The sequence below is a fragment of the Netta rufina genome, assembly GCF_964035555.1.
Source record: "Netta rufina genome assembly, chromosome: 11".
NCBI lineage: Eukaryota > Metazoa > Chordata > Aves > Anseriformes > Anatidae > Netta > Netta rufina.
Window position 1 is genome coordinate 10,541,689 of NC_140134.1, and position 22,435 is coordinate 10,564,123.

At 46.1% G+C, this 22,435-nt stretch overlaps 1 protein-coding gene across 1 annotated transcript in view; it reads left to right on the forward strand.

The window, feature by feature from the left end:
- Positions 1 to 5,907: 5,907 nt before the first annotated feature.
- HCN4 (hyperpolarization activated cyclic nucleotide gated potassium channel 4) overlaps positions 5,908 to 22,435 on the forward strand; it is a gene marked incomplete at both ends in the record, with an annotated part of 98,730 nt that continues 82,202 nt past the window's right edge. The window contains one exon of the mRNA XM_084293428.1: positions 5,908 to 6,611. Coding sequence (XP_084149554.1) covers positions 5,908 to 6,611 — 704 coding nt within the window. The remainder of the gene's footprint in view (positions 6,612 to 22,435) is intronic.

The following is a 22,435-nucleotide window of genomic DNA, read 5'->3' on the forward strand; positions in this document are numbered from 1 at the left end:
ATTTTTAAATTCTCTGCCTGTCTTCAGCAATTTGCCGCAGGGAGGCATCGTTAAGGTAGGCTCACAAAAACAATGAGGGAGAGCAGTGTGTGCATCCAACAGGTGATACAGGTGTGAAACTGGTTTGCAGTTGCATCAACAAGGCGATGTTGAGCTGGTTTGAGGCGCTCATTGAGGAAGAAGAAGTGTTAAAAAGTCTGGCCTTCCTGAAGTTGGGTGCTGCCATTACTGTTATTGGAGACAGTAGCACATTTGCCATCAAATCCAGCCCTGTGTGATAATCAAAAATAGTACAGTTAATGTGGACAGAAGATGCATCGGCGGGGAGAGGCTCATGAAGAGGGATCCATTATTCTTTGTGAAGCTACGGCTCATTAAACGCTGGTGAAAGGTGCTATTTTGAGAAAGCGTCGTTTGATGGTCGCTGAATGGATCCAGTTTGAGCAAACCTCCCCATGCTGTTTCAACCCTTTTCTCAATAATTCCAGATAAGGGTAGAAAAATAAGCTGGTTCTCAGTATTTTAACAGGAATTTGATGGAATATACATTTGGAAAGCAAATGTTATTGAAGTCCAAGATACAAGCTTAGTATGAGCATTTCAGTGTGGACATTGCAAAACTCATTTATAGAGTTTAGACCACAATGCAAATACTCCATAAATTAAGTAACTGTGACAAAATCATATAGTTACTCTGACCTCAGCAGCTTCCCAGAGCCTATGTAATTTCTCTTCCTCGTGGCTTCACACCTGGTTACTTGTCCCTAAGTTTTCTGCTCGGGGAGTATTACAGGTGGGGTGACAAGATGCTCTTGCTAATCAATCTGTTTGTAGCTGTGATTTTTGGCTACTTCTTTGAGGGAGGATTAACAACCTTTACAGAAGTTCTAAACATCCTGAAAATCCTGAGGGTTTATTTTTTTGCATAGTCTGTGACTTATTTTCACAGATAGCAGCATGACTGATTTTTTGGATAACATTTCCTTTTTTGCAGTGGCAAAGCTGTTTGCTAGTTACGAGCACATTGCCAACAACCCCCTGGAAATACACATCCCAGACGAGTGCTCCTATTTTGTTGTGGTTATAAGGATGAAGAGGGTGGGATTACTCCAGGTTTATTCATCAATGGAAGCTGGACAGAAAATAGCTTTCCAAGTACTTCTGACACAAGCTTTTCTTTTGTGCCTCTGCTACTGCTGCTGCTGTCTCTCTGTGCTGGTTCCACAGTCCATTATTGTTAGAGATCTGTTTAGTACCTCTCTGTTTCCACTGATGGACATGGAACTGTTCTTTCTCCCAATGCAACCTAGTTCTTGTGTGGCACAAGAGGACTTTCTGCTCCCATCCTGACTTCCAGTGCAGTGGAACTCTTCCCTCTCCCCAGAGCCCAACATCCTGGCATGTATCTCGCTTCCCATTGCTCAGCACTTTCTTTAACCTGACCAGATGCTCAGGTGCCTTCTTTGTGCAATAAATAGGTTTCAAGATATGCTCCAGCTGCTCAGTCCCCCACTTCCCAGTTCCTATTGACAGAGCAGTAAGAAAGCAGAGGCTGAATATCAACAAGCCCACGTGTGACAGCATGCTCGTGTAACTGGCAGGGGTGAGGGGGATATAGGATTTATGTATTTAAGGTGAATATTTTTTGTTATCTTCTAGGTATGAAGGTCACAAAAGCAAGCTGCAGGCGCAGTGAGTGGCTCTGCCACTAAAACTCTGAGATAGAATTTCTGTGTTTTGTAGTGTTTAATATTTCATGGATTTTCAAATGCCAATTATGAGTTAGAAGCTGCCTGCTAGGAACAACATGCAGCCTTGAAGGGACTTGCTCCAGTTCCTCCAATCTATACCACATGTTAATTAACTCCTTTATTATCTGTGAAGCCAAGGGTTCAAGGGTGATGCCTGAAACTCTCACCCAAGCAGAGCTAGTCCTAGCAGGCCAGCATGCAGAAAGATTGCACTGCACTCTGTACTCTGAGCAAGAGGATACCAGTTTTTATGGCTCTCAGTCTGTTCTTGTATAATCCTGAGCTCAGTAGGAACCTGATTTTTCACATTTGCATTGCAGCACTGTATTTTTATTAAAGTAGCATCACATATATATGTACATAAAGTTGACAAAATCCCCTAAGAAACAAGCAAATCTTTGGCTGCTTCACCTGCATTCTCCCTACTAAATCAGCTCCCTTTGTATCTCTGCCAGCTCTTGGAGCAGTATCTGATAAATATTGTTAAAAAAAAAAAAAAAGATAATTTTCCTCAAAAAGAGCTTTCCTTTTTTTCTGGTATGTGTGTTCTCTATACCCCCTTTGAATATTCTGTGCAGCCAATGATAGGCAAGGCTTAACCCAGCAACAGTCTCAGCTTTTCTGAAATGTTCTAAAATGTGCCTACAAAGGCCCATTGCTAACATGGAAAGCTCTGCCATAATGCCAATAGTAAATAATGTCCGTGATGGTAGCTTCATACCATTAGACAAGGATAATTCCCAGCCTCCTGCACTTAATTCTTGGAAGGCTCTCAAATAAAATACCATTACTTTGAAGTTTTCTGGATACCAAATTGTCATTACATTTTAAGGACTTTGAAACTTCCTCTGAGTTTGGTACCTGTGAATCCTGGAGCCAAGGTTTAGAAGTGTTTAGGAACTTGCAGACAGAGCTATGCAGGAATTCACATTCTGGTTTTTAGCATTTTGGGCTATGTGCTTGACAAGGCCTAGATTCGATGCAGCACTTACATTCTCCTTTCAGGTTAAGCATTTTTTTCAGAAGGGGATGAAGATATTAAAGTGACGTGCTCAAGAAATTGCTTCAAAGCAGGTGCTGAAGAGAAGCTTAATGCTTTACAAACAGTTGTAAAGATAACAAACGTGGTCCCAAACCAATATTTTAAAAACCTCCTCTGTAACTGAGGAATTATATGCCTTGTGTACAGGCTGGATGCTGGTGACCGGGGCAGTGAGAGCCAGAGGTCTAAGCACGGGGACATCTGCATGCTTCTGTCATTGCGCAGCAGTGTGCCAGGCAGCCTGACTCAGTCTTTGCACCTGATAATTTCCTTTCTTAGCTACAGAAGTGATAAAGGAGCATTCTGCTGCCTGGATGCTCTGTTGTGTTCTCTCCCCCTTTTCAAGGCTGTAAGAGAATCTTATTTGTGTCATCAAATAAGGCAACATTCAGAGAGTAATCCCAGAAAGACCAGGAAAAAAAGAGTGTGGGTATTTTCCAAGCCTGCTAGAATACCTATAGCTGAAGGAAGGCGAACAGCTTGATTCCTTGAGCACGTCCTTTATTGCTCTGTCATTCTCTGGGAACATTAGGGACTGTGTTTAAGAAGCTGCATCAGTTTCAGATGTTATGCACCTCATTAATCAAAACAGCTCCTTTTGGAAGGCAGTTGATTGCAGCTTAGGCACAGAAGTGCTTACACCTCAGCATCCCTTGGTGCCTAGAGAAGGAAAAAAGTAGAGGAAAAAGACCTTTACCGCTATCACTGGCTTTATTCACATTATCTAATCTACAGGATTGTTTGAAAATCGAGATTTATTTCCCTAGAAAAAGCTTGTTCTACCAGAAGTTGGGATGAAAAGAATAAAACTAAATAATATTTGTGCCAGGTAGCTTCTCTGTAGAGTATTTCAAATGAGTCACAGCTCGTCCAGGTTGTGCCAGGAGGTGGGAGGACAAGAGGAGCAGGTGAATGCTTCGGAGAAAGGATTGGAGAGCAGGCAAACAAAGATGAAGAAGCATGTGCTGTCTGTGTGCATGGTGAAGTCACTGCTGGTGGCTGTATTTCCTTAAAGTAAGAGCTTAAGTACCATCCTGCTGCTTTAAATGGCAGAGTTATCTTAGGCCTGTGACAAGTGACTCCTGGGGGGGGAAAGGTGAACATTTGCTTATGAAAGCAGAAGCACAGCGATTCTCAGGGAACCGGTGAGGGTTTCCTCACTGCTTGCAGTGGGCATTGGCTGCCTGCATTTAGCCTCCCTGCCTGTCTGCAGGGTTCACGTGGTTTCCTTTTTCTGGGAGGTATGATTTTAACTATATAAAACAACAAACATTCTAGAAAGCCACAGATCCTGAATCTGTGCAAAAATATCTGCAAACAGCCTCTTACATGGCTAAACGGATTCTTAATTTAACTCCCCTGGTTTCAAAGGCTTTACATTAGAAAATAATTGGAACTGGTTTATCAGTCTAAGAGCTTCATAAGCATAGTGGAATAAACAGCCATTCCCAGGGCAGGGCAGGGCAGGGCTGATGGCCACCTTTTTTCTTCCTTTCCTTGTGATCAGAAAAAAAAAAAAAAAAAAAAAAAAAAAAAAAAAAGGTAGAGAAAAGCCTGATTTAAGCTTTTTTCTATGGCTTTGGCCTCTGTGTTGCATGAGGTGGTGCCTCACGGCCAGCAGTGAGAGGAAGGAAGATTCCCACCCCGAGCTGTCCTCCTGCAGAAAGCGCTGACTCAGGTGCCCAGCGGAGTGGGCTTCCCCGCGGCGCAGGGAGAGCCCACGCATCCCACACGCGCCTTCGCCATCCCGGTCCAGCCTCCCTCGTTCCGGTAGGGGAGCTCTCCGAGATGCAGCCTGCCGTTTTTTGAATGACTTCTACGGATCCAACCCCTCAGGGAGAAATAGTAGCATTTGGCATGTCTAACGGGAAGCAAGGCAGCAAAGGAAAAGAACCTTCCAAACCTTTCTTCGGTAAAAAACACAAAGGGGTTCCCAGCCGGCAAACTTGTGCCAGAACAGACAGGCACTCCCCAAGCCCCTGCTTTGCATGCAAGTGAGATTTTCAAGGTGAACCGATATTTCCTCCTTTAGATTTGGATTTGCCCCATCCCACCCACCCTCCTCCTCCCCCCCCACCCGTGTCTTCACCAGAAAACCTGCAGCCAAGCAGCCGCAACTCCAGAAGGAGACAAGGATCGCCAGCATCTAAGAGAAAAAGGAATCTTCTTGCTCCTATTATTTTTATGATGCTGCTATTTTTAAATTCACAGCTGCCCGGTAGGTTTTGCTGCTAAACCAAGGATGGCATTAAGCCGGGTGCTCCCTCAGCTGCAGCCGAGCCGCGGCTGACTCCTGGTGAGCGGCAGGAGCCCCGCAGTGCCCAGGCGCCGTGGATGTTGCAGCCCAGCAGCAGCAGCAGCAGCGTTGCGGCGTGCCTCCTGCCACACACACCCTTGGCAGCCAGACGTTGCCCTTTTAAGAAGCCCGGGTGCTGGCTCAGGTAGGCAGAGCCTGTGTGCAGTAGTCGCTCCTATGGCAACCCAATAGAATGGGATCGCTTCATGAATATTCCCAGGAGCCGGGGCTGCATGAGGAATAAGTGATGACAGTGATGTAAGCAAGCAGTGGCTGCTGCAGGTTGCAGTTCATTGTGTTATTGGCCGGCAGGTTGAGGAGTTTGAGGCACCCAGGCTTGCGCTTCGCTTTTCGGATGATGTCTGCCCGCCGGGAGACACTGCACATTTGCATCTCGAAGCCAACATGGCAAGGCGGCTGCTGCTGCTGCTGCCGCCCTCCCTCGCCTTCCAGCCAGAAGTGTGTGGCTCTCCTCTAGACTTCTTGCCCAGTGCTCTGGATCTGAGCAGACAGGGATTGCAGTAACACTCACCAAGGGGAGGCAAGCAGCAAGTAGCCAAATCGGGACAGGGGAGGAGAGGGGGGGGCTTTTTTGCCTTCCCTCTTTTTTTTTTCCTTCCGTTCTGGATGCAGAGCCCGTGCGTTGATGCGGAGCCTGTGGATGCCACAGTCTGGTAAGGAGATGACACGCCAGCCTCTGGTCCCTCCTGCCTCTTGAGCTGGGGGCAGGGGCCTGGGGGCAGTGACGGTTCCCCTCCTTCGGCACAGCCGGGGGGGTCTCTCCCCCTCACTGAGCAGCAGCAGCAGCAGCAGCGGCCATGGACAAGCTGCCCCCCTCCATGCGCAAGAGGCTCTACAGCCTGCCCCAGCAGATAGGACCCAAGGCGTCGATCATGGATGAGGAGGAAGACAGCGACAAGGACACCCGGAGGAAAAGCATCAGGCTCAAGCCACTGCCTTCGCCCTCTGCTGGGAGCACCCGGGCACTCGGGGGAGACCCCAGCAGAGGGGGAGACCCCGGCCTCCTGGAGACAGAGGCAGGCAGCAAGGGCGCCAAGACCAGCACCAACGGGGACTGCCGCCGCTTCAAAGGGAGCCTGTCCTCGCTGACCAGCAGGCACCTCCACGATGCGGCCGAGGAGAAGAGGCTGATCGGCGGCGAAGGGGAGCCAGCCTCCCCCGGAGAGGACAAGAGCCCCCCTGGCAGTGGGGAGACGGAGCAGGGACTGCCAGCACCCCCACCACCGGCATCCCCCCCGGAGTCCCAGCAGCAGCCCCCCCGGGCTTGCTCCTCTACCTCCATCAAAGTGGAAGGAGGTGGAGGGTGCGACCAGATCACCCCAGACGAGGAGCAGAGGCTGGGCCAAGCCGGTTTCATGCAGAGGCAGTTCGGGGCCATGCTCCAGCCGGGGGTCAACAAATTCTCCTTGAGGATGTTTGGCAGCCAGAAGGCCGTGGAGAGGGAGCAGGAAAGGGTTAAGTCTGCCGGGTTCTGGATCATCCATCCCTACAGTGACTTCAGGTACAATCTCCCCTTCCTGGCCCGCTCAAAACTGGCCTGCCCCTTCCCCTACCCTGTCCAGCTCAGACCTTTCTGCACAGAGCACACACCCAGGGATAACTTTCCTTGCTAATTTCCTAGTCAGAAGAGCTGGAGGACACATCCAAGATCTGCTTTGGTCAAACAATCTGCAGGTTTTGTTTATATTTTAGCTTAATTTTAGTGTCCCCATGCTACTATTATTTTTAAATCGTGTTTTTAAACTAACAGATGCCTCTTGCTTCAGCATTTTATAAGGGAAAGCCTCTCCATAGTCCTGTGTAAATGGGGAAAAACGTTCCCACCTGATGCACAACTCCAGACTAAAAGCACAATGTCTGCTGCTTAACTACTCCTGCATCTCCAGCTCACAACCTGCAGTCTGCCAGTTTAATGTTTCGTTTCCCATTTTAATACCTCAAAGTCCTCTCCCTTCTCCTTCCCCAAGAGTTAGGGAACGATGCTGCCACTGTTGCTGCTCTGTACAGCTTCTTACTGCAGCATCGCTTGTCAGGAATTGGTATGTGCAGAGGATGATAGCAGCGTTCATTCTGAAGGAACTTAAGACCTTCAGAGTCTTACAGACAAAGATCTGCTCTTTTGCATCTGCAGATGCTTATTTGCAAGACTAATTTGGGCAGGGAATAGTTAACGTTGTCTTTAGGAGAGTAATGGCTTTCTTTCACTCAGATAGCAACATTGCCATGAAGGTTAATAAAAAAATTAACTTGTAAACAGTAGAACCAATTATTGTACAGTTTCAATCACATAGCTGGGGGAGGGGGGGCTGTGTTTAGGCATTTCTGAGTAAAGTATTGTCTACTGCACAGGTGAATTGTCCTCTGCAATACGTATGTAAAGTGCTGCAATCAATAATTAATTACTTAGTGCAATCAATGGCTAAGGGTTACTGCTTCAACTTTAATTACAACTGGCTTACATTTCACATTTAAAAGCACACAGTAGAAGCACATTATTCAAACATAGCCATCAAATTACGTGATTTTATTGAATTCTTGGACTCTAAAAGAAATGTTGCCTTATCCAGTAAAATATAGTTAGCAAGATAATTGCAGGAAGGAGTTGCAGGATGGATTTTGGTGCCCAATGACAGAAACCTCTTGGCACTACCATTTCGGGATTTAACAAGCTTAGAAGATTCAGGACTGGCACTGAACAGATTCCTGGATACTTGCTTGGATTAACAAACATTATTAGAAGGCGATGTGAATTGGAAGACTGCACTGTCATTTAAATTCAGCGCAGTCAAGTGTCCCAAGCATAGAGCTGACCGAGCATATGAGGGTTTCCAGTAGCTACATCGTGATGCACAGTCCTTGTAAGTACAATCTTATTCAAACACAGATTGGAAAAAGTATAAAATTGCCTCACTGTTGTGACTGGTCAAATAATACCTCACAAACACAGAGAAATGTGAGAGTGTTTAGCTTTAGAAAGAACAAACCAATTTTATTCTTTTGGCTACAGATCTTTGTATATTTGCCACAAGCCTAGAGTTAAAAACTAACTGCTGTGCTTTCTTGGATTATTCTAGCAAAGTGCTCTCTGTGTGTTGCATCTTAAAGGAATTTTGGATTTAGTCTCTGTATCGTATTTGGATTTATCCTAAAGTAGCCTTCAGTTTGTATATCTTTTATGTGTCTGTATAACGGATTTATGCCCTTCCGTCTTTATGACTGTTTCCAGCACTGAACCAGACTGGCAAACTTCAGTAGAAGGATTGTGGCAGTAGCTGAGGTAGCCACCTTGCCCAAGGTGAGATGGTCCTAAGAGTTAATTTTTTGAATATTCCTAGTGAACCAGTGCTTATTCCTTAAAATGGCATAGCAAATTATCAGGCAAGTTTTTATTTGTGAGGTATTTGGCCATAGGGCCACTCCTAGCCTTACACAAAGGAATGAAATACGCAGGCAAGCTAGACTATCCCAAGCCAGCTGATCGTACAGAGTGCTAACACCCAAATGTTCACATGCAGGCAGTTACAGATGTATCCATGTATGACTTGTTAGCATTAAGAACAAAATCCTCTGCAACGTAGCTTTGCATTTCTGTAGAGAAAGCAAAGTGAGTTGGATATCTTTGCCCTGGTGTGAGAAATTGTCTGCCTGGTGTCAGATTCCAGGTAGGCTGAGAGCTTGCCGTTTTGTGTTTCTTCTAAATTGATGCTAGAAGCCGAGCACACAAATATGTGCTTCCTCCCTACTATTATGGGTCAGCATCAGATGGGGCAGTGGTATTGATTGTGCAGAGAAACATCTGAAGAGGCAAGGAGGAGTTGGATGCACCATTGTATGGTCAGTGTGTGCATTTTCCAGGGAACTTTGTTCACCCGTGTTTCTAGGTCACTTGCAGCATATCTGTTTGAATGTGACTGCCACTTAGAGAAAATGCGTGGACTATCATGAAAATAACCTGTGAACAATGGCTGCAGTGAAGGAGAAGAGTGGGAGCTTTCCCAGATGCTGTTCGGATTAGGTATTCCCTTCTGCTCTGAGTGCTACCAAAGCATCTCTCGGAAACAACTCATACGAATATGAGTAACATTTCTTGACCTCCGAAATGCAGTAGATTGCGCCACAGAGCAGGTATGACCAAGATATTTTCAAGAGCTATATCCTTGGCCCAAAGGACTCCGTTTGCTGCTTTGCAAATTACGCAGTGCAAGGCGTGCTTGCTCCTTGCTATAGATGGGTGCAGATCCTGGAGCATTAGGATGCTGTGAGAGGCACGAGTCTCCATTATCTGGCACTTTGCATTGTCACCAAAGCTGTACAGTAGCATTTGGTGTACAAGTTTCAAGTTAATAAATACTCAGCCCCGGATCTTTTTTTCCAGTCTTTTTGGAGAAACCGGCTACGCCTCTGAGAGCGAGGTGCATCTCCAGGTGTTTTGGTAGAGCTCCAGACCTCACGACTCCTGGCTACGTACAGCTCAAGACGTGAACTTTTGAATTGAACGCTCTGACCCTAATTAGCGGAGCTTGATTTTGCTGTAAAATTACATTTGTGCAATTCCTCTGACTTCATGGAGTAACTCTCCTTTGTGCTATGTGAGAGGCATTCTGGTTTTAGAATAGAACAGAGGCTTTCATCATTGTCTCATTAAATTATCATTTTAGCATCTAATATGGCTAATTCCAGTGGCAAATCTATGACCCTCAAAGAGTAAAGCAAATTAATATAGATTAAGGCTCTGTTGATTTCTGCTTTTAGTCCATTGTGAGGGGAAAAGACACCGAATGACCTTTATAAAAACCAGACTCAGTGCCCCTGAGTACTCATGACTAATGCAATGGACTAGTTCTGGGAGCACTTTAAAGGTGTCTTAGCGATTTCTAATGAAAATAAGAGTACTAGCTCCTCTTCTGAGGTTCAGATCTAAGTGCTAGTTACTTGAGTTTATTTGCATCTGTGGCTGATTGCACATCAGTGCAGAGCCAAAGTGTAGATCAAGATTTATCTGAGGCTCTGAGAGCTTTTTCAGTGGATAGATAGGATTGCAATTTATTGCTTAGAGGATGCATTGATCTAGTAAAATCGGTTTAATAAAAAAAATTCCAGACAAACAATGATCTATCTAGTCTAAAGTTGAATGAAGCATATTGGTTGGAGCTGCTCTCCAGAATTGCTTGCAAAACAGTGGAGCATGCTGCTTTTAGAAAGGCCTGAGAACAGATATGCTATCTGAAGGACCAAAATAGTCCAAACAGTGGATGTAAATAGAACTACACATTATTCACTGTCCAGTAATCTATTAACTTCTTCACAGGAAAAAGAAGCTGCTGCTTGCTTGAAAACAATGGAAAATATTCCACTTGGTCCCAACTTGAGATTTTGGATTTTTTCTTTCCACTGTTCTCACTTACTTGGAATACTTATCTGCAAACAGACCCTTTTGTTTGTTTGCTTCCTCTGCAAGACCCCCACACCTGCTCAGGAGCTGGGGAGATTTCTGTGGCACCAAAAGAAATAGATGTGTGAGGTAGGGGAATTTCTGAAGAACAAAATCATTTGCTCCCCTTCGTGCTAGTCCAGACCTCTCAGCAGTGTCAGTCAGACACTTCCCTCGGGGAATCAGTGGGATTTATTAATTATACTACTAAACACTGACCCCAATTGCAGTGGCAGGATTGAGCAAAAATGGGAAGGATGCATGCTTCCCTTTTCCACTCTCCTGAATAGAAGTGATTGCCAGAGTGCCTCACGAGGTGCTGCTCTGTCTGTGGAGATTGTTTTCAGTTGTAAGCTTTTCCTTTTTGCTATTTGTTAAGAGGGTAAACAATTTGTGAAGCATGCAGCACGCTCCCTGGCTTTGGCGGTTCACTTAGGTGGGTGTTGCTCTTCCAGCTCTCGGACAATAATGCTCTTTTCTCTACCTGCTGCCCAGAACGCTGCTGCTTGTGCCTGCCTTCATGCCTCTCCACATTCAAAGGCTGCCCACAATGGCAAATGCTGATCTTGTGACTTGCCCACTGCTCACATGAAAGTAAAATGAAAGCTAGCCATTGTGTGAGCCTTATGTACTGCAAATTGCAATTCTGGTTCACTGAAACCTCTGCTTGGAGGGAAAGGCGGGGGAAACGTCTGCATTAGTAGCAGAACCTGTGCCAGTCATTAGAAACAAACAAAAAGTGCAAATCAGGCACGGGCTTGGTGGTGGGCAGCTCATATATTTGCCTGTCTTTTCTTGTTTGTTCTGATGGCAGTTGCCTTAAAATCATGTGGGGGCACTGCTAGCTGAGGAAGGGAGATGTTCCTGAAGTCAGACTTTGCTGTCTTTACTGCAGAGAACTTTCCTGCCAATTCCCAGGGCAGTTTTGCTGGAGCTGAACAAGGGAATCCAAGCAGGAATAACACGAGGGATAATCCAAATCCTGCTGAGTAACATGGATTAGGCTTCTGTTGTCTTCAGTGGACTGTGAATCAAGCTGCAGGAGAGGAAATGCGGTTTCCTGACCATGAAGGGGACCAAGCTGGTGGTAGCCGTGCTTCTCATGTCCTTGGGCGAGTCACCCCAAGCTTCATGCTCCGGTTGTGAAGCAGAGGATAAAAAACCCCGTGCTAGAGGCTTGATGTGTGGATATAGTTATTTGTAGGAGACATGTTCAGGTACTATAAGAGGCAGCGTTTGAAAACAGGAAGGTCTCAGTAAATGAAACACCTCAGTGTACCACCATAAGATGTTTTAAGATCGTAATCATATAATATTATAGTATTTTCATATTTGTTCATGTGCAGAAAATGAGATCAAATCATATGAATAAATACTAAAGCAAACATTGAGATTTAAGGCAATAGCATGATTAAGATTTCCTGCACAAACTTAATTCAGACCCTTGGTACAAATCTCTGCCAATAAATGATCACATTCTCTCTTCCACAGAAGCCCAGGCCTCATTCGGTGCACACGGGGATGGCTGTTCCTTTGCAAAAAGCTATTTAACATTTTATCCATCTCTTGGTATAAGATAGCATATTTATTTCATCTTATTCAGATCCTAGTATGAAAAAACAGTTTTTTTTTTGACACTTAGGAAATATTCAAGTGTAAAAGCAATAAATGATCATTTCTCTTCCTGACACCTTGGCTAGGGAACTAGTACTGTCATCCCCAGTCTGTAGTGAGGCGACAGAGGCTCACAGACAGCGAGATCAAGAACATGCATTACTTTGGCGTAGTCAACCTGAGGACCCGTTCGCAGAGTGTGTAGCACTACACAGCATTCCTTATGTTCAGAGCTCAGCCTCTGTGGGTGCGCAGTAAGGAACTGGACATTGCTGTGACCCACAAGACCAGGGCACAGAAGTAATGGTTCCTGTTTTAAGAGTATCTGATGCTTTAAGATGAGCAGGACATTTCAGATTTGGACCATTTCTTAGACTTGCTCGGTGAGCAGCCAGTCTGAGAAAGAGGCATGCCGATCCCACCCAAGCCTCTGATGGCTGTTAGTTTGTCTGTTATAGTAAAAAAAAAAAAAGAAAGAAGAGGGGGTTGTCAAGAAACAAACTCCACAAAACAAAGCTGTGAACAAAAACATAGTGTCCTCTTTAATCATCCCCTACAAATATTATTCTAGTTCCAGTTTTGGATTGAGCTATTTGCCTAACACCTCTGCAGGAACTTTTTGGCAAAGACAGAATCTCCAGGGCAGCACTCATCTGCCTTAGCCATCACATCTCATCCTCCAGTTCCTTATCTCTTTTATTGCAAACCTTTCAGATTGTGCAAGAAATGAGCTCGTACAGAAAATCTTTTCCCCACACGTCTGCCTCAAGCCCTTCCTCTCATCTTGAATGAATTCTGTAGGAAGAACTATTTTGAAACATGTAATGACTGTAACGTAATACATACAGCTAACCTCCTTCTGCTATTTCATAACTGAAGCTTTCGACTTTGCAGTCTAATTTTAATACAGGATTTTGTATAATTGTTAAGGTAAATCAATCCCCATCCTCATCATAATAATGTCCCTGGGTTCATTAGCAGCGATGGACCTTTGAGAGGATATGCTGCACTGCCCTCTGCTCTCAATTAAGCAATGCCCATAGCAGGCAGTTACAGCAAAGCGGCGATGATGCGCCAGGTTCTTGGGTAGCTCTCCAGGCTTCAAAGGGAAGTGTGCTCTGTGTTGCAGACTGTTTGTTTTCTCTCCTGTACCCAAGCATGATGCCTTCTGCCCCGTTCCTTCCAATCTGCTGTTTTCCCTACCCCTCACTTTTAGTGTTCATGTTGCTTATTTCACCATTCCCATCTCTGTTTTCTAGGTTTCTTGTAGCATGCTTCTTGTCCAGCCAGTCCTAGCTCCTCATACCCAGTTTTTCATTTGATTACTCCTTTCCACCTCACCACAGCTTTTAGCAATGCTTCTTCTCCCCCGCCCCTTGTCCAATTGCAGTACGTTGTGCTTGGCGCTTTATTCAGCCCAGTGTCAGTGGCACTTCACTTACACCAGTTCCTTCCCTTGCCAGTCTCAGTCCTTATCTTTCTTTTTTTTTTTTCTTTCTTTCTTTTGTCTTTTCTCCAAATGGATCTCCCCCCCCCCACATTTGTTTTCTGCCCTTCTATGTATTTGTAGTTTCTATTATCCCTTGGACTCTTCAGATAAGCTCAGTATTCTCAGTCCCTGCTTTCCTTCCTGGTTTAACAGTGATCATTTTGCCTAGTAATTTCAAACCTCTCCACTTTATCCCTTTTTCCATCCTTGGATGCCCTCAGCCCAGCAATGTTTAGACAAACTCTACCCACATTCTTTGTTTTTTAAATTTGAAACACATCCATCCTTGAAGCCAAGCATTTCAAACGATGAATTTATGTAGAAGCACCATCTCCACTGCGTAAGTGTGAAACAGATTTTATTTGAGGGAAAAATGTGTTTTCCAAAAGTGTTTATTGGTAGGCGCACACAGAATCAGTGTAGGACGTTTCAGTACTATTATAAGCAGGTAGACTTGGGTTTCCAGCACGGTGTTATTGTGGTTAGGTAACTGCTAGTGCTTTCTGTTGCACTCAGGTTTTTTTTTTTTCTGCTGTAGCGGTACTGCTACTGCACTGAAATTCATTTATTATACAGATAAAAGAGTGATCTCTGTCTGGAGATAACATAGTGTCATTTTAGCTTGGAACCATTGAAATTTGTCTTTGTTTCTGATATGTTATGAGTATCTCATTAGCAAGCCCATGAATCCCTCCGTTTGCTCTCAAAACCAACTATCTGAGCTCTCATCTCTGCCAGAGCATAGCTTTCGTCCTTTCTCTTATTTTTGAAAGCTCTGTTGGTGCCAAGGAAGTTATAGGTCAATTGAGTTATTGTTGGTTCTAATTGGCACTCTAACAAGCTATTAAATCAATTTACCTACGGATGAATGTCACTCAAAAAGAAGGTGCCAACTCCATTTCTATCTTTGAGAACTTCAAAAAAACGCATTTCCACCGGTGAGAGCAAGGGAAAGGCCGTTCCATAGGGAAGTGGCCTGGTAGAGCACAAGATTTCACCCCAAAATGTTTATGCCACGTGGTCTGTGTTGGGACAAGGTGCAGGCTGTTCCTGTATTCAGTGGGGTGAGGCCATTTCCAGAACTAGAGATGAAGAGGGAGAATTACAAAAGCCCCCAAGTCTGCCGAATGCTGCTCTATCCCTCCCCTGGTTTGTAACAGAGCGTGGGGTGGTTTCAGTGTGGAGAGACCCGAGGCCTCTTCTCCTCCCTTGGTGCTTCTCGGTGTCCTCATGCGATCCTGCTGCTTCCAATGCAGGGGCAGCATCCCCAGCCATCCTGCAAACCAGGCAGCATCTGTCTGGCAGCACCATTACCGTCTCGGTGAGGAGTGGTATATATCTGCACGAGATTTACTTGCTCCTGTTATAAAAGAGTCAGAGTTATTATGGTGAATAGGGCTGATTTAAGTTCTGTTCAGAAATGTTTAGATAACCTCTTTGTCTAGCAGCAATACAACACTCATTCCTGCATTAGCTGAGCATTTTGCAGAGAGATGGCTGTAACACAAGGTGCTTTTCAGCCTGCAAGTCAGGAGAGGTTTCTTGACCAAGCAGCAAGTTTGTCCCAGGGTCTCCAAACCAGAGCTGCTGTATATATGTATATATGTATATATGAACTGCTCAGGTATCCTTGCTTAAGTGGGCAAATTAAGTGATGTACAAGGCAGATGAGAACGCGGCTTGGCTTTGCGTGGTTCTACAGCTCTGCAATGCTGACAGCACTAAAACCTGGGTTTTGTCGGCAGACAAAGCAGTTAGGACTCTAGAAATACAGAAGAGAAAGCAGATGTGTGCTGGGCTAACAAGGTGCTATTACAGAGACCTTTTTCTGCCCCTTTTCCTTGCTGAATGGTTGGCTACCTGGGAAGTCCCTTTACAAACTGAAATTATTCATTCTGTGCAGTATATTCACAGCGGCTGACATCAAAATGGTCACCCCGTGCCTAGTTTGAGCACCAGGCTGTAGTAAACCAGGCTGTTAACTCCTGAAGAGACGCTGCATGCAGCAGGGGAAGATGCTGCGAGTGAGAGCACAGCAGATGAGCATTCAAAGGGGAATTCCAAGGTCAGCTTGAGGGCCCACCCCTTGGATATTATAGGGGCACAACTGCTTCCCCAGCGGTGCTCAAAAGCTAATCTCATTTGTGGTGACTTGTCCAAATGTGCTAATTAAGGATTTAAATCTTTGCCTCCTTGGACAGAGAGGTTGTCTGTGTTTATGCATCTATTGTGAAAGAGCTTAGAGGCAGGAGAGGTGCTGCAGGTTGCCAGCTGATCCTAGTGTAGGAGCTGTAACTCCTTTTTTTTTCCCTTTTCACAGCTGTGCTCTGGCTTCTGGTGACTGCCGGGAGATCGGCAGCTGTACGCTGAGTAACTCCTCATCCTGCACACAGCTCCAGCGAGACTGTATGCAGAGGGACTCTGATGGGATCCCATTTTCCTGGTCAGAGCTGCAGGGCACTGTTACAGTCTGATGTCTGGGGGATGGAAAGCCTGGTGGCGCACAGTTGGATTTGCCTGGGTGTGGGAAAGAAATGCCTTGCGAAGTTATCAGCACTCTGGAGCTTGCGAAGGAGATAACGGCTACATTCCAAAGACTCGGGGACTCCACATTAATAAGTCCCTTCCTCCCAGCCGTGGCTTCACACGTGATTTCAGGGCAAGGTGCTAACTCATCACAGCACTAACATTGTTACCGGTGCGATGCCTCATCTGCAGAGGACTTGGTGCATGCGTGCGTACGTGCCCGTCTCCAGGGGACAGGAGGTAGTGGAGGCCCCAGTTTATCCCATCCCACTCCTGGTGGTCTCACCTCTGTCCCCGTTTGTGAGTAGGCTGGAGAGATGGTGCAGAGCCCAGGGTGTGGGCTGAGCGAGCGCAGTGACATCCTGCAGCTCTGCAGAGGCACCGCGGTTGCATTAGGCACAGGGAAGCGGTGCAAAGGTGACGCTGCCTGGCAGTGTCAGGGTTTGGACTGGCTCTCCTGACAGGCAGAGCGATAACAAATGATAATGCTGGCTGACTCTCTGCAGCTTTTTTAATGATGGCAAACCTGCTTTTGTTAAGCACAAATTCTTGGTGCTCGATCTTTCCCTCTTTGCCTTAAAGCACTAATGCATGCACAAGTTACGCTTTTATTACTAACAAGTGGAACATTTGTTTCCATCCCTGATTTTCTGTGAATTACTGGGAAGGGGAGGAGGAAGGACCAGTGTAGACCACAGATTATGGGCTGTTCTCTTTGATGCCAACACAAACCCATTTGTATCGCTTTCCCATGCTCATTTAGCTGTGGATGCCTTTTGGACCATGAGCAATGTGGAGCAGGTACAAGGACAAACTGGAAGGCAGGGCAGGCATCTGGTTTTGACATTATGAGCAACCATGAACACAATGCTCTTTGTGCCTTGATTTCTCCAACTTTGGCAGTGGAGCCATGGTGCTGCTAGGGGCCAGGGGAGAGGCTGTAGGCCTCTTAAAACATTTTAACATAACAAAAGATTCAGAGTAGGTGTCGGTAAGGGTATATGGTTTACAAGGCAGTTTCGTGAGAATTTCTTCATGACTCTACTTCTCTGAGTGCTGCTGAAGATTTGGTTTCATCTCTTGTCCATCTGCTGTTAGGACCACAAAAATGAGTAGATCCATGCACTGTTAAGTGATTTCTGAATAATGGTTCCTTATTGCCAGCACCTTTACAGTTCCATGTATGATGCTATATTGTGTAGCACGTTTAGAACTAGGTTGGAAAAACATAGGAAAAAAGTCTGGACAGGGAATGGAGATGAGAATTTTGCCTTTTGTGTCTGTAATGAGAATTATGCAGCCCCAGCAAGGGGTTTGGAGGTGCTGTAAAAAGAAAATGTTCCAACTTTTCCTCACCAGTCACGTGTATTGCAAGGTGTGCTGCTCTAGGGAGATGCAACAACTTGACTTCAGTAAACACTCCTGGGTGGAAGGTCTGGCACAGGAGCTGGCAAGGTGTCTGTCTTCCTCTGATGCAGCAGCTTTAGAAAACAGCGTCTGAGCTCACTGACTGCTGAAGCTTTTGGACGATCTGTTCTGCCCCTTGCCCTTTAGTGCACGCTCAGGTGTGCTTCAGATCATGTCAGCCCCGGTTAAGGTGGCACACTGTGTGCGCTCTGGTTAGAGAGCAGCTGAGGGGCTTGCCCCATGCTTGGGAGCTGGAGCAAGTTTCTGGGTCAAAGGCATACTTAAATCAAGCTCCAGATCTGGCAGCGGCTGTTGGCTCAGCCCTGCCTGCTTTGGGAAGCTTCTGGTCCTCAGTTTTGCAAAACACCACATAAAGTGACGTCGTGCAGAGCATGGCGGTGAATTCCCATTATGACTGGGCTGCATGGACACTCCTCATCTGTCACCCAAACGGGATGAATTCCTCCTGCTGCTTGTTGGCTATGTGCATTGGTGGAGAGGTGGCCAAAGCATAGGTCCTAGACAAGGCAGTGCTGCTGGTTGTGTGCTCCTTTTGCAGCACCAAGGGGAATTTAGGCTAGTGGTGGCAGATGTGGGCATGGCCTAGGGCTCGTGCTTTTGAACAGGGGATCTGGAAGCCTCATCTGCAAGTAAATTCACACAGCCAAATCTGCACTGCAGACAAAAAAAGATTTGCCTTGACATCATCTGCCCTGCTCTGAGATCCGCAGTCAGTCAGGAGACCAACACACAGCTCCCAGCCTCTCCAGCTCAGTAGAATTAAGGCTAAGCTTCATCATGAGCTAATGCAAGCTGTTCCCACCCCAAATAATTGGCTGCTGGATGGTTTTGTGTCTGTCTAAGCATTACTGCATGTGGGTGGATGTGTTATGTGTGTGTGAATGAGTCTGCTTTGGAAATTAATACATAACATCGGGGGTGCATCTAATAATACACCACCTCGTGAGTGATGTGTGCGTGAGAAGTGCAAAGTGGAGCTGAGCGTGTCCAACATCTGTACAGGGAACGCTGTCCCCAGCACCACAGGAGGATAATTGCCACACCTAGGCCACCAGAGTCTCTTTGTCTCTTCTTCCCACCCTAAAGCACCTCAGATGTCTCCAGTCCTCTGTCTTCCATAACCGAAAGAGGAACAAAAATCAGTTACATTTCTCCAGAGCTCAGCCCCCCGGTCAGCACAACCCTCTGTGCAGGGCAGAGCACCCTGTGGTGGGTAGGAGACGACGGATGTGATGGGTTGTGCACAGAGAGGAAAGACAGCGCCCATCCACGAGCATCGCATCCTGCTGGAGATGCTGAAGCATGGAAGCCATGCCCGCCTCGGGGGTCAGGAACTGTAACCCCTCTGGGACTGAGCTTTTGGCAGCTGCTGGAGGGTTTTATTTTCACAAGGCTGAGCCGTTCTTAAACACTTCCTCTAGTGCAATCATCGCACAGACATTTTCTCAGTAATGGTAGACCATCAGCATTTCTTTCTAGTCTTCAAATAAGATGTGTGGAGACAAGCTGTGAAAGAGCTGAACAAGGATGCCTTGATGTTAGTCCTCAGCTTGTCCCACCAGTGGGCTGCAGGCCTTCCTTCTGCACACATCCTAGGGGCTGTGGTTTTCAAGGAGAGAGTGCCTTTTTCAGGTGGGGATGGACAAGTGGAAACTTGTATCTTCACCAGTCTTGGCTACTGAGATCTGTAGGCCGGTAAGGGAAAAGCCGCCTGCTCAGCTGTACTTCTACTCGCAGGGGTTGGAGCTGGAACAGCTTTCCTACAGCAGGTCACAGGAGGAGGGGAGAGGATTCCTCACACTCTCTTTGCCCACTGTTTTGCAAAGGAAAAATGTGTATGCTCCTGCTTAGCTTGGTGAGAGAAAGGGAAAATATTCCAAATCAGATAATTTTGTAGTATCATAAACTACCCTGATGGTTCAAAACCCATGGCTTTTGACAGAGCAAACTACTGCTCTTCATAAACAGCCAGGTAATTCCCATACAGCTCAAATGATGTACTCGAGTTTATTCAGACCCTACCCTGAAGCAGCAACTCTGCGGTGTTGTGCGGTACACTGCCTAATTGCTGCATTTCACCCCAGCTCTGGCTTTTCTACAGTGCTGGAGGCAATCGTTTCTCCACACACTGGGGCTCTTGTGTCTGCAGAAGGATATATTGTCATTTCTTTGGAGTTAGGTTTTAATCAGTGAATGTATGGAGCAAAATTCCCTGGTGAGAACCCATTGCAGCCAGTGGGGTGGCACCAAGCATCAGCTTCTCCCCTGGGAGCTGCTCCTGGCCTCTTGTGTACCCATAGCACTGGGCACATCTGGGCACCGCACGAGCGCTGTCTGAGACATGCTAACATCACACCACAGTGAGAGCTACGGGATTGCATTCACGTTTTGGTGCTCGTGAAGGGGATCTTCCAAGCCGGATTTAGTGAGGCTGGCTCTCTGTTGCTACAGTGGAAGTATTTTAGAGCACTGAATTTTCTGCTCGTCGCCCACAAAATAGCTATTTCTGATTCAGTGATGTCTTTCATAAAGGAGATCCCTAATTTACAATCACATATCTAATGGGCTAAAATGTTTTTGGACATGCTTGAGAGCAGAGCTAATCTGCCCCCTGCTTTGCCTGGACTCCAGTGGAAAGACCTTCTGCTCCGGCTTCTGAGCACAAAGAGAACGAATCAAGGAAAGGCTTCAGAATTCAAAGTGGTGGGGATTTAGTTTGAATTTTGAACTTTTGAAGCAACTTCTCCTGATTCCACTCTCCTCTGTGCCAGTCAAGCCTTATGGGGGCAGCTGAATGGAAAATTTCAGAGAACAGGTACCTTAACGACTGCTGGTGCTCAGCTTAAGCTCACCTGCCAAGGCAGTTACGCAGCCCCACCACTGTAGCACACGAGGGCTTTGTAGTTTCCAGGAACCCCCTGAACTGGGGACTGCATTCTCTCTGCGTGACAGAGGAGGATCAGAGAGTGGAAGATCCAGATCCTCCCATGTTCTTGGGCACCTCTGCTCCAGTGGGACCAGGGAGGGCCAAGGATGTTGTTTTGAGTGACTTGCTGAGCATCCTCCTAGGTTCCCTCATGGCAGAACCATCTTTTTACTTCTCTTGCACAGCCTTTCTGTGATTTGCTGAGTGCCAGCCAGCTGGGCTGAGTCATAGCGCATATACTTCGGGTGGGATGAATTTGAAAGAATGGTGAGGAAAACCCTAGCCCTACTACTAAGCTTTCTTAAACAGGACTGCGTTAACTAAAAATTAAAAGAAAAAACAAAACAAAACACCACCACAACAACAAAAATAAACAAACATAGAATTCACCTGATCAAGCGTTACTGAAATACACAAGTTCCTGGCTAATTTACACAATACCCGAGCACGTCCCTGCTCCTGCTGAAATCAAAGGCCAGCACCTGCTACAGCGGCCTTGAAATTCCAGTCTGCATGCATAGAAGTAAAAAACTACAGGTGTATTTCATGTCTTAGAGTAGAAGGCCTTTGAGAATATGTTCTTAGATTGCTTTTTGAAAAAGATGGAATTCATTGAGACATTGCTGCCATCATAGGTACCCAAAACAGGGCAGGGAACAGACTTGCCTCCAGGCACTGAAAACAAAGGATAAGATATGTCTTTCGTTTTAAGACACAACAGTTTGAAGCTTGGGATGGTCTTTGTGGTTGTAACTTCCAACAGAGCAGGTTTAGGTCCTTTGGGGGTTTCTTCTTGCAGCCTCAGGACCTGAAGTACATCCTCCTAGACTGGGGAGGGGGCTGTGGTGTGCACCAAGTGTCATTGCTCTCACTTGCACGCTCTTCTCTGGGCTTTGGGGATGAACAGACCCCGTCCTCACCAAGCCCTGCTGCTGGAGCTGGGAGGTGAGCCCCTTCCTTGCAGCACTGGGCCTCCTTCAGGAACACCACTGCTGGCAATCGCTGCCCATGTCTGCAGCAGCACGGGGCTGGGTGGGCAGACACTGAGAGAACAGAGAGACCTGCTTCTTGCTCCTCTTTTGTTTTCTGCACACTTTTGCATGTTGCCAAGGGCTATGAGCTTATTTGTAGGCGGATTCAGAACTTGTAGTGATTGACAGAATCAGGTAGGTTGAAAATATACATTTACACCTCATTTGTTGTTGGGTCTGCACCTTAAACAGACAGGAAAGCGCTCAGCTGTCACTGGCTTGGCACAGGTACTTGTCCCTCTGTTCGTCTGGTAATTGTTTAGTGTGTCAACAAAGCTATTTGCGTGTTTCAGTTACACCTGAATTCTGTGGGAAATGGGTTGTTTATATGTCCAAACAGCTCTAAAGAGATTGTTACTTCACTTTCACTGTGTTGCATGTCTGACAGGTGTTTTTTTTTCTTCTGGTTTTTCATCACTGTTAAATCTGCGCTGTCCCAGCTGTTTGTAGAGATAGCTTTGTAATATTTCTGTGAAATAGCAAGGATATTTATTCCCATTTTATGTCTGGAAAACTAGTATACAGAGAAACGACATCATTTCCTAGAGTTGCTCACAGGATGTGAACTGGACTTGTGCAGACACACAACTAGTTCTAGGGAACGGGGCTGTGCTCCCTTCTGCAACGTCCCTTTGGCTTAGGACGGGACCTGGCAGGCTGAAGCCTCCTCGGTATGTATTGATGGGAAATGGGCTGCATCAATCTGAGTATCTTTCTAAAACAACTTGTTTCTGGCAGGTTGTTCATTCTAAAAATATATTTATTTCTAATTGCTGAGCTGAATGCTTAATGAATTCTTCCTTCCCAAGAACAATTAATCAAAGAAATGATTTAGGGCTGGCACTTGCTCCCCCAGGGCTCAATGGCTGTGTTCCACTGA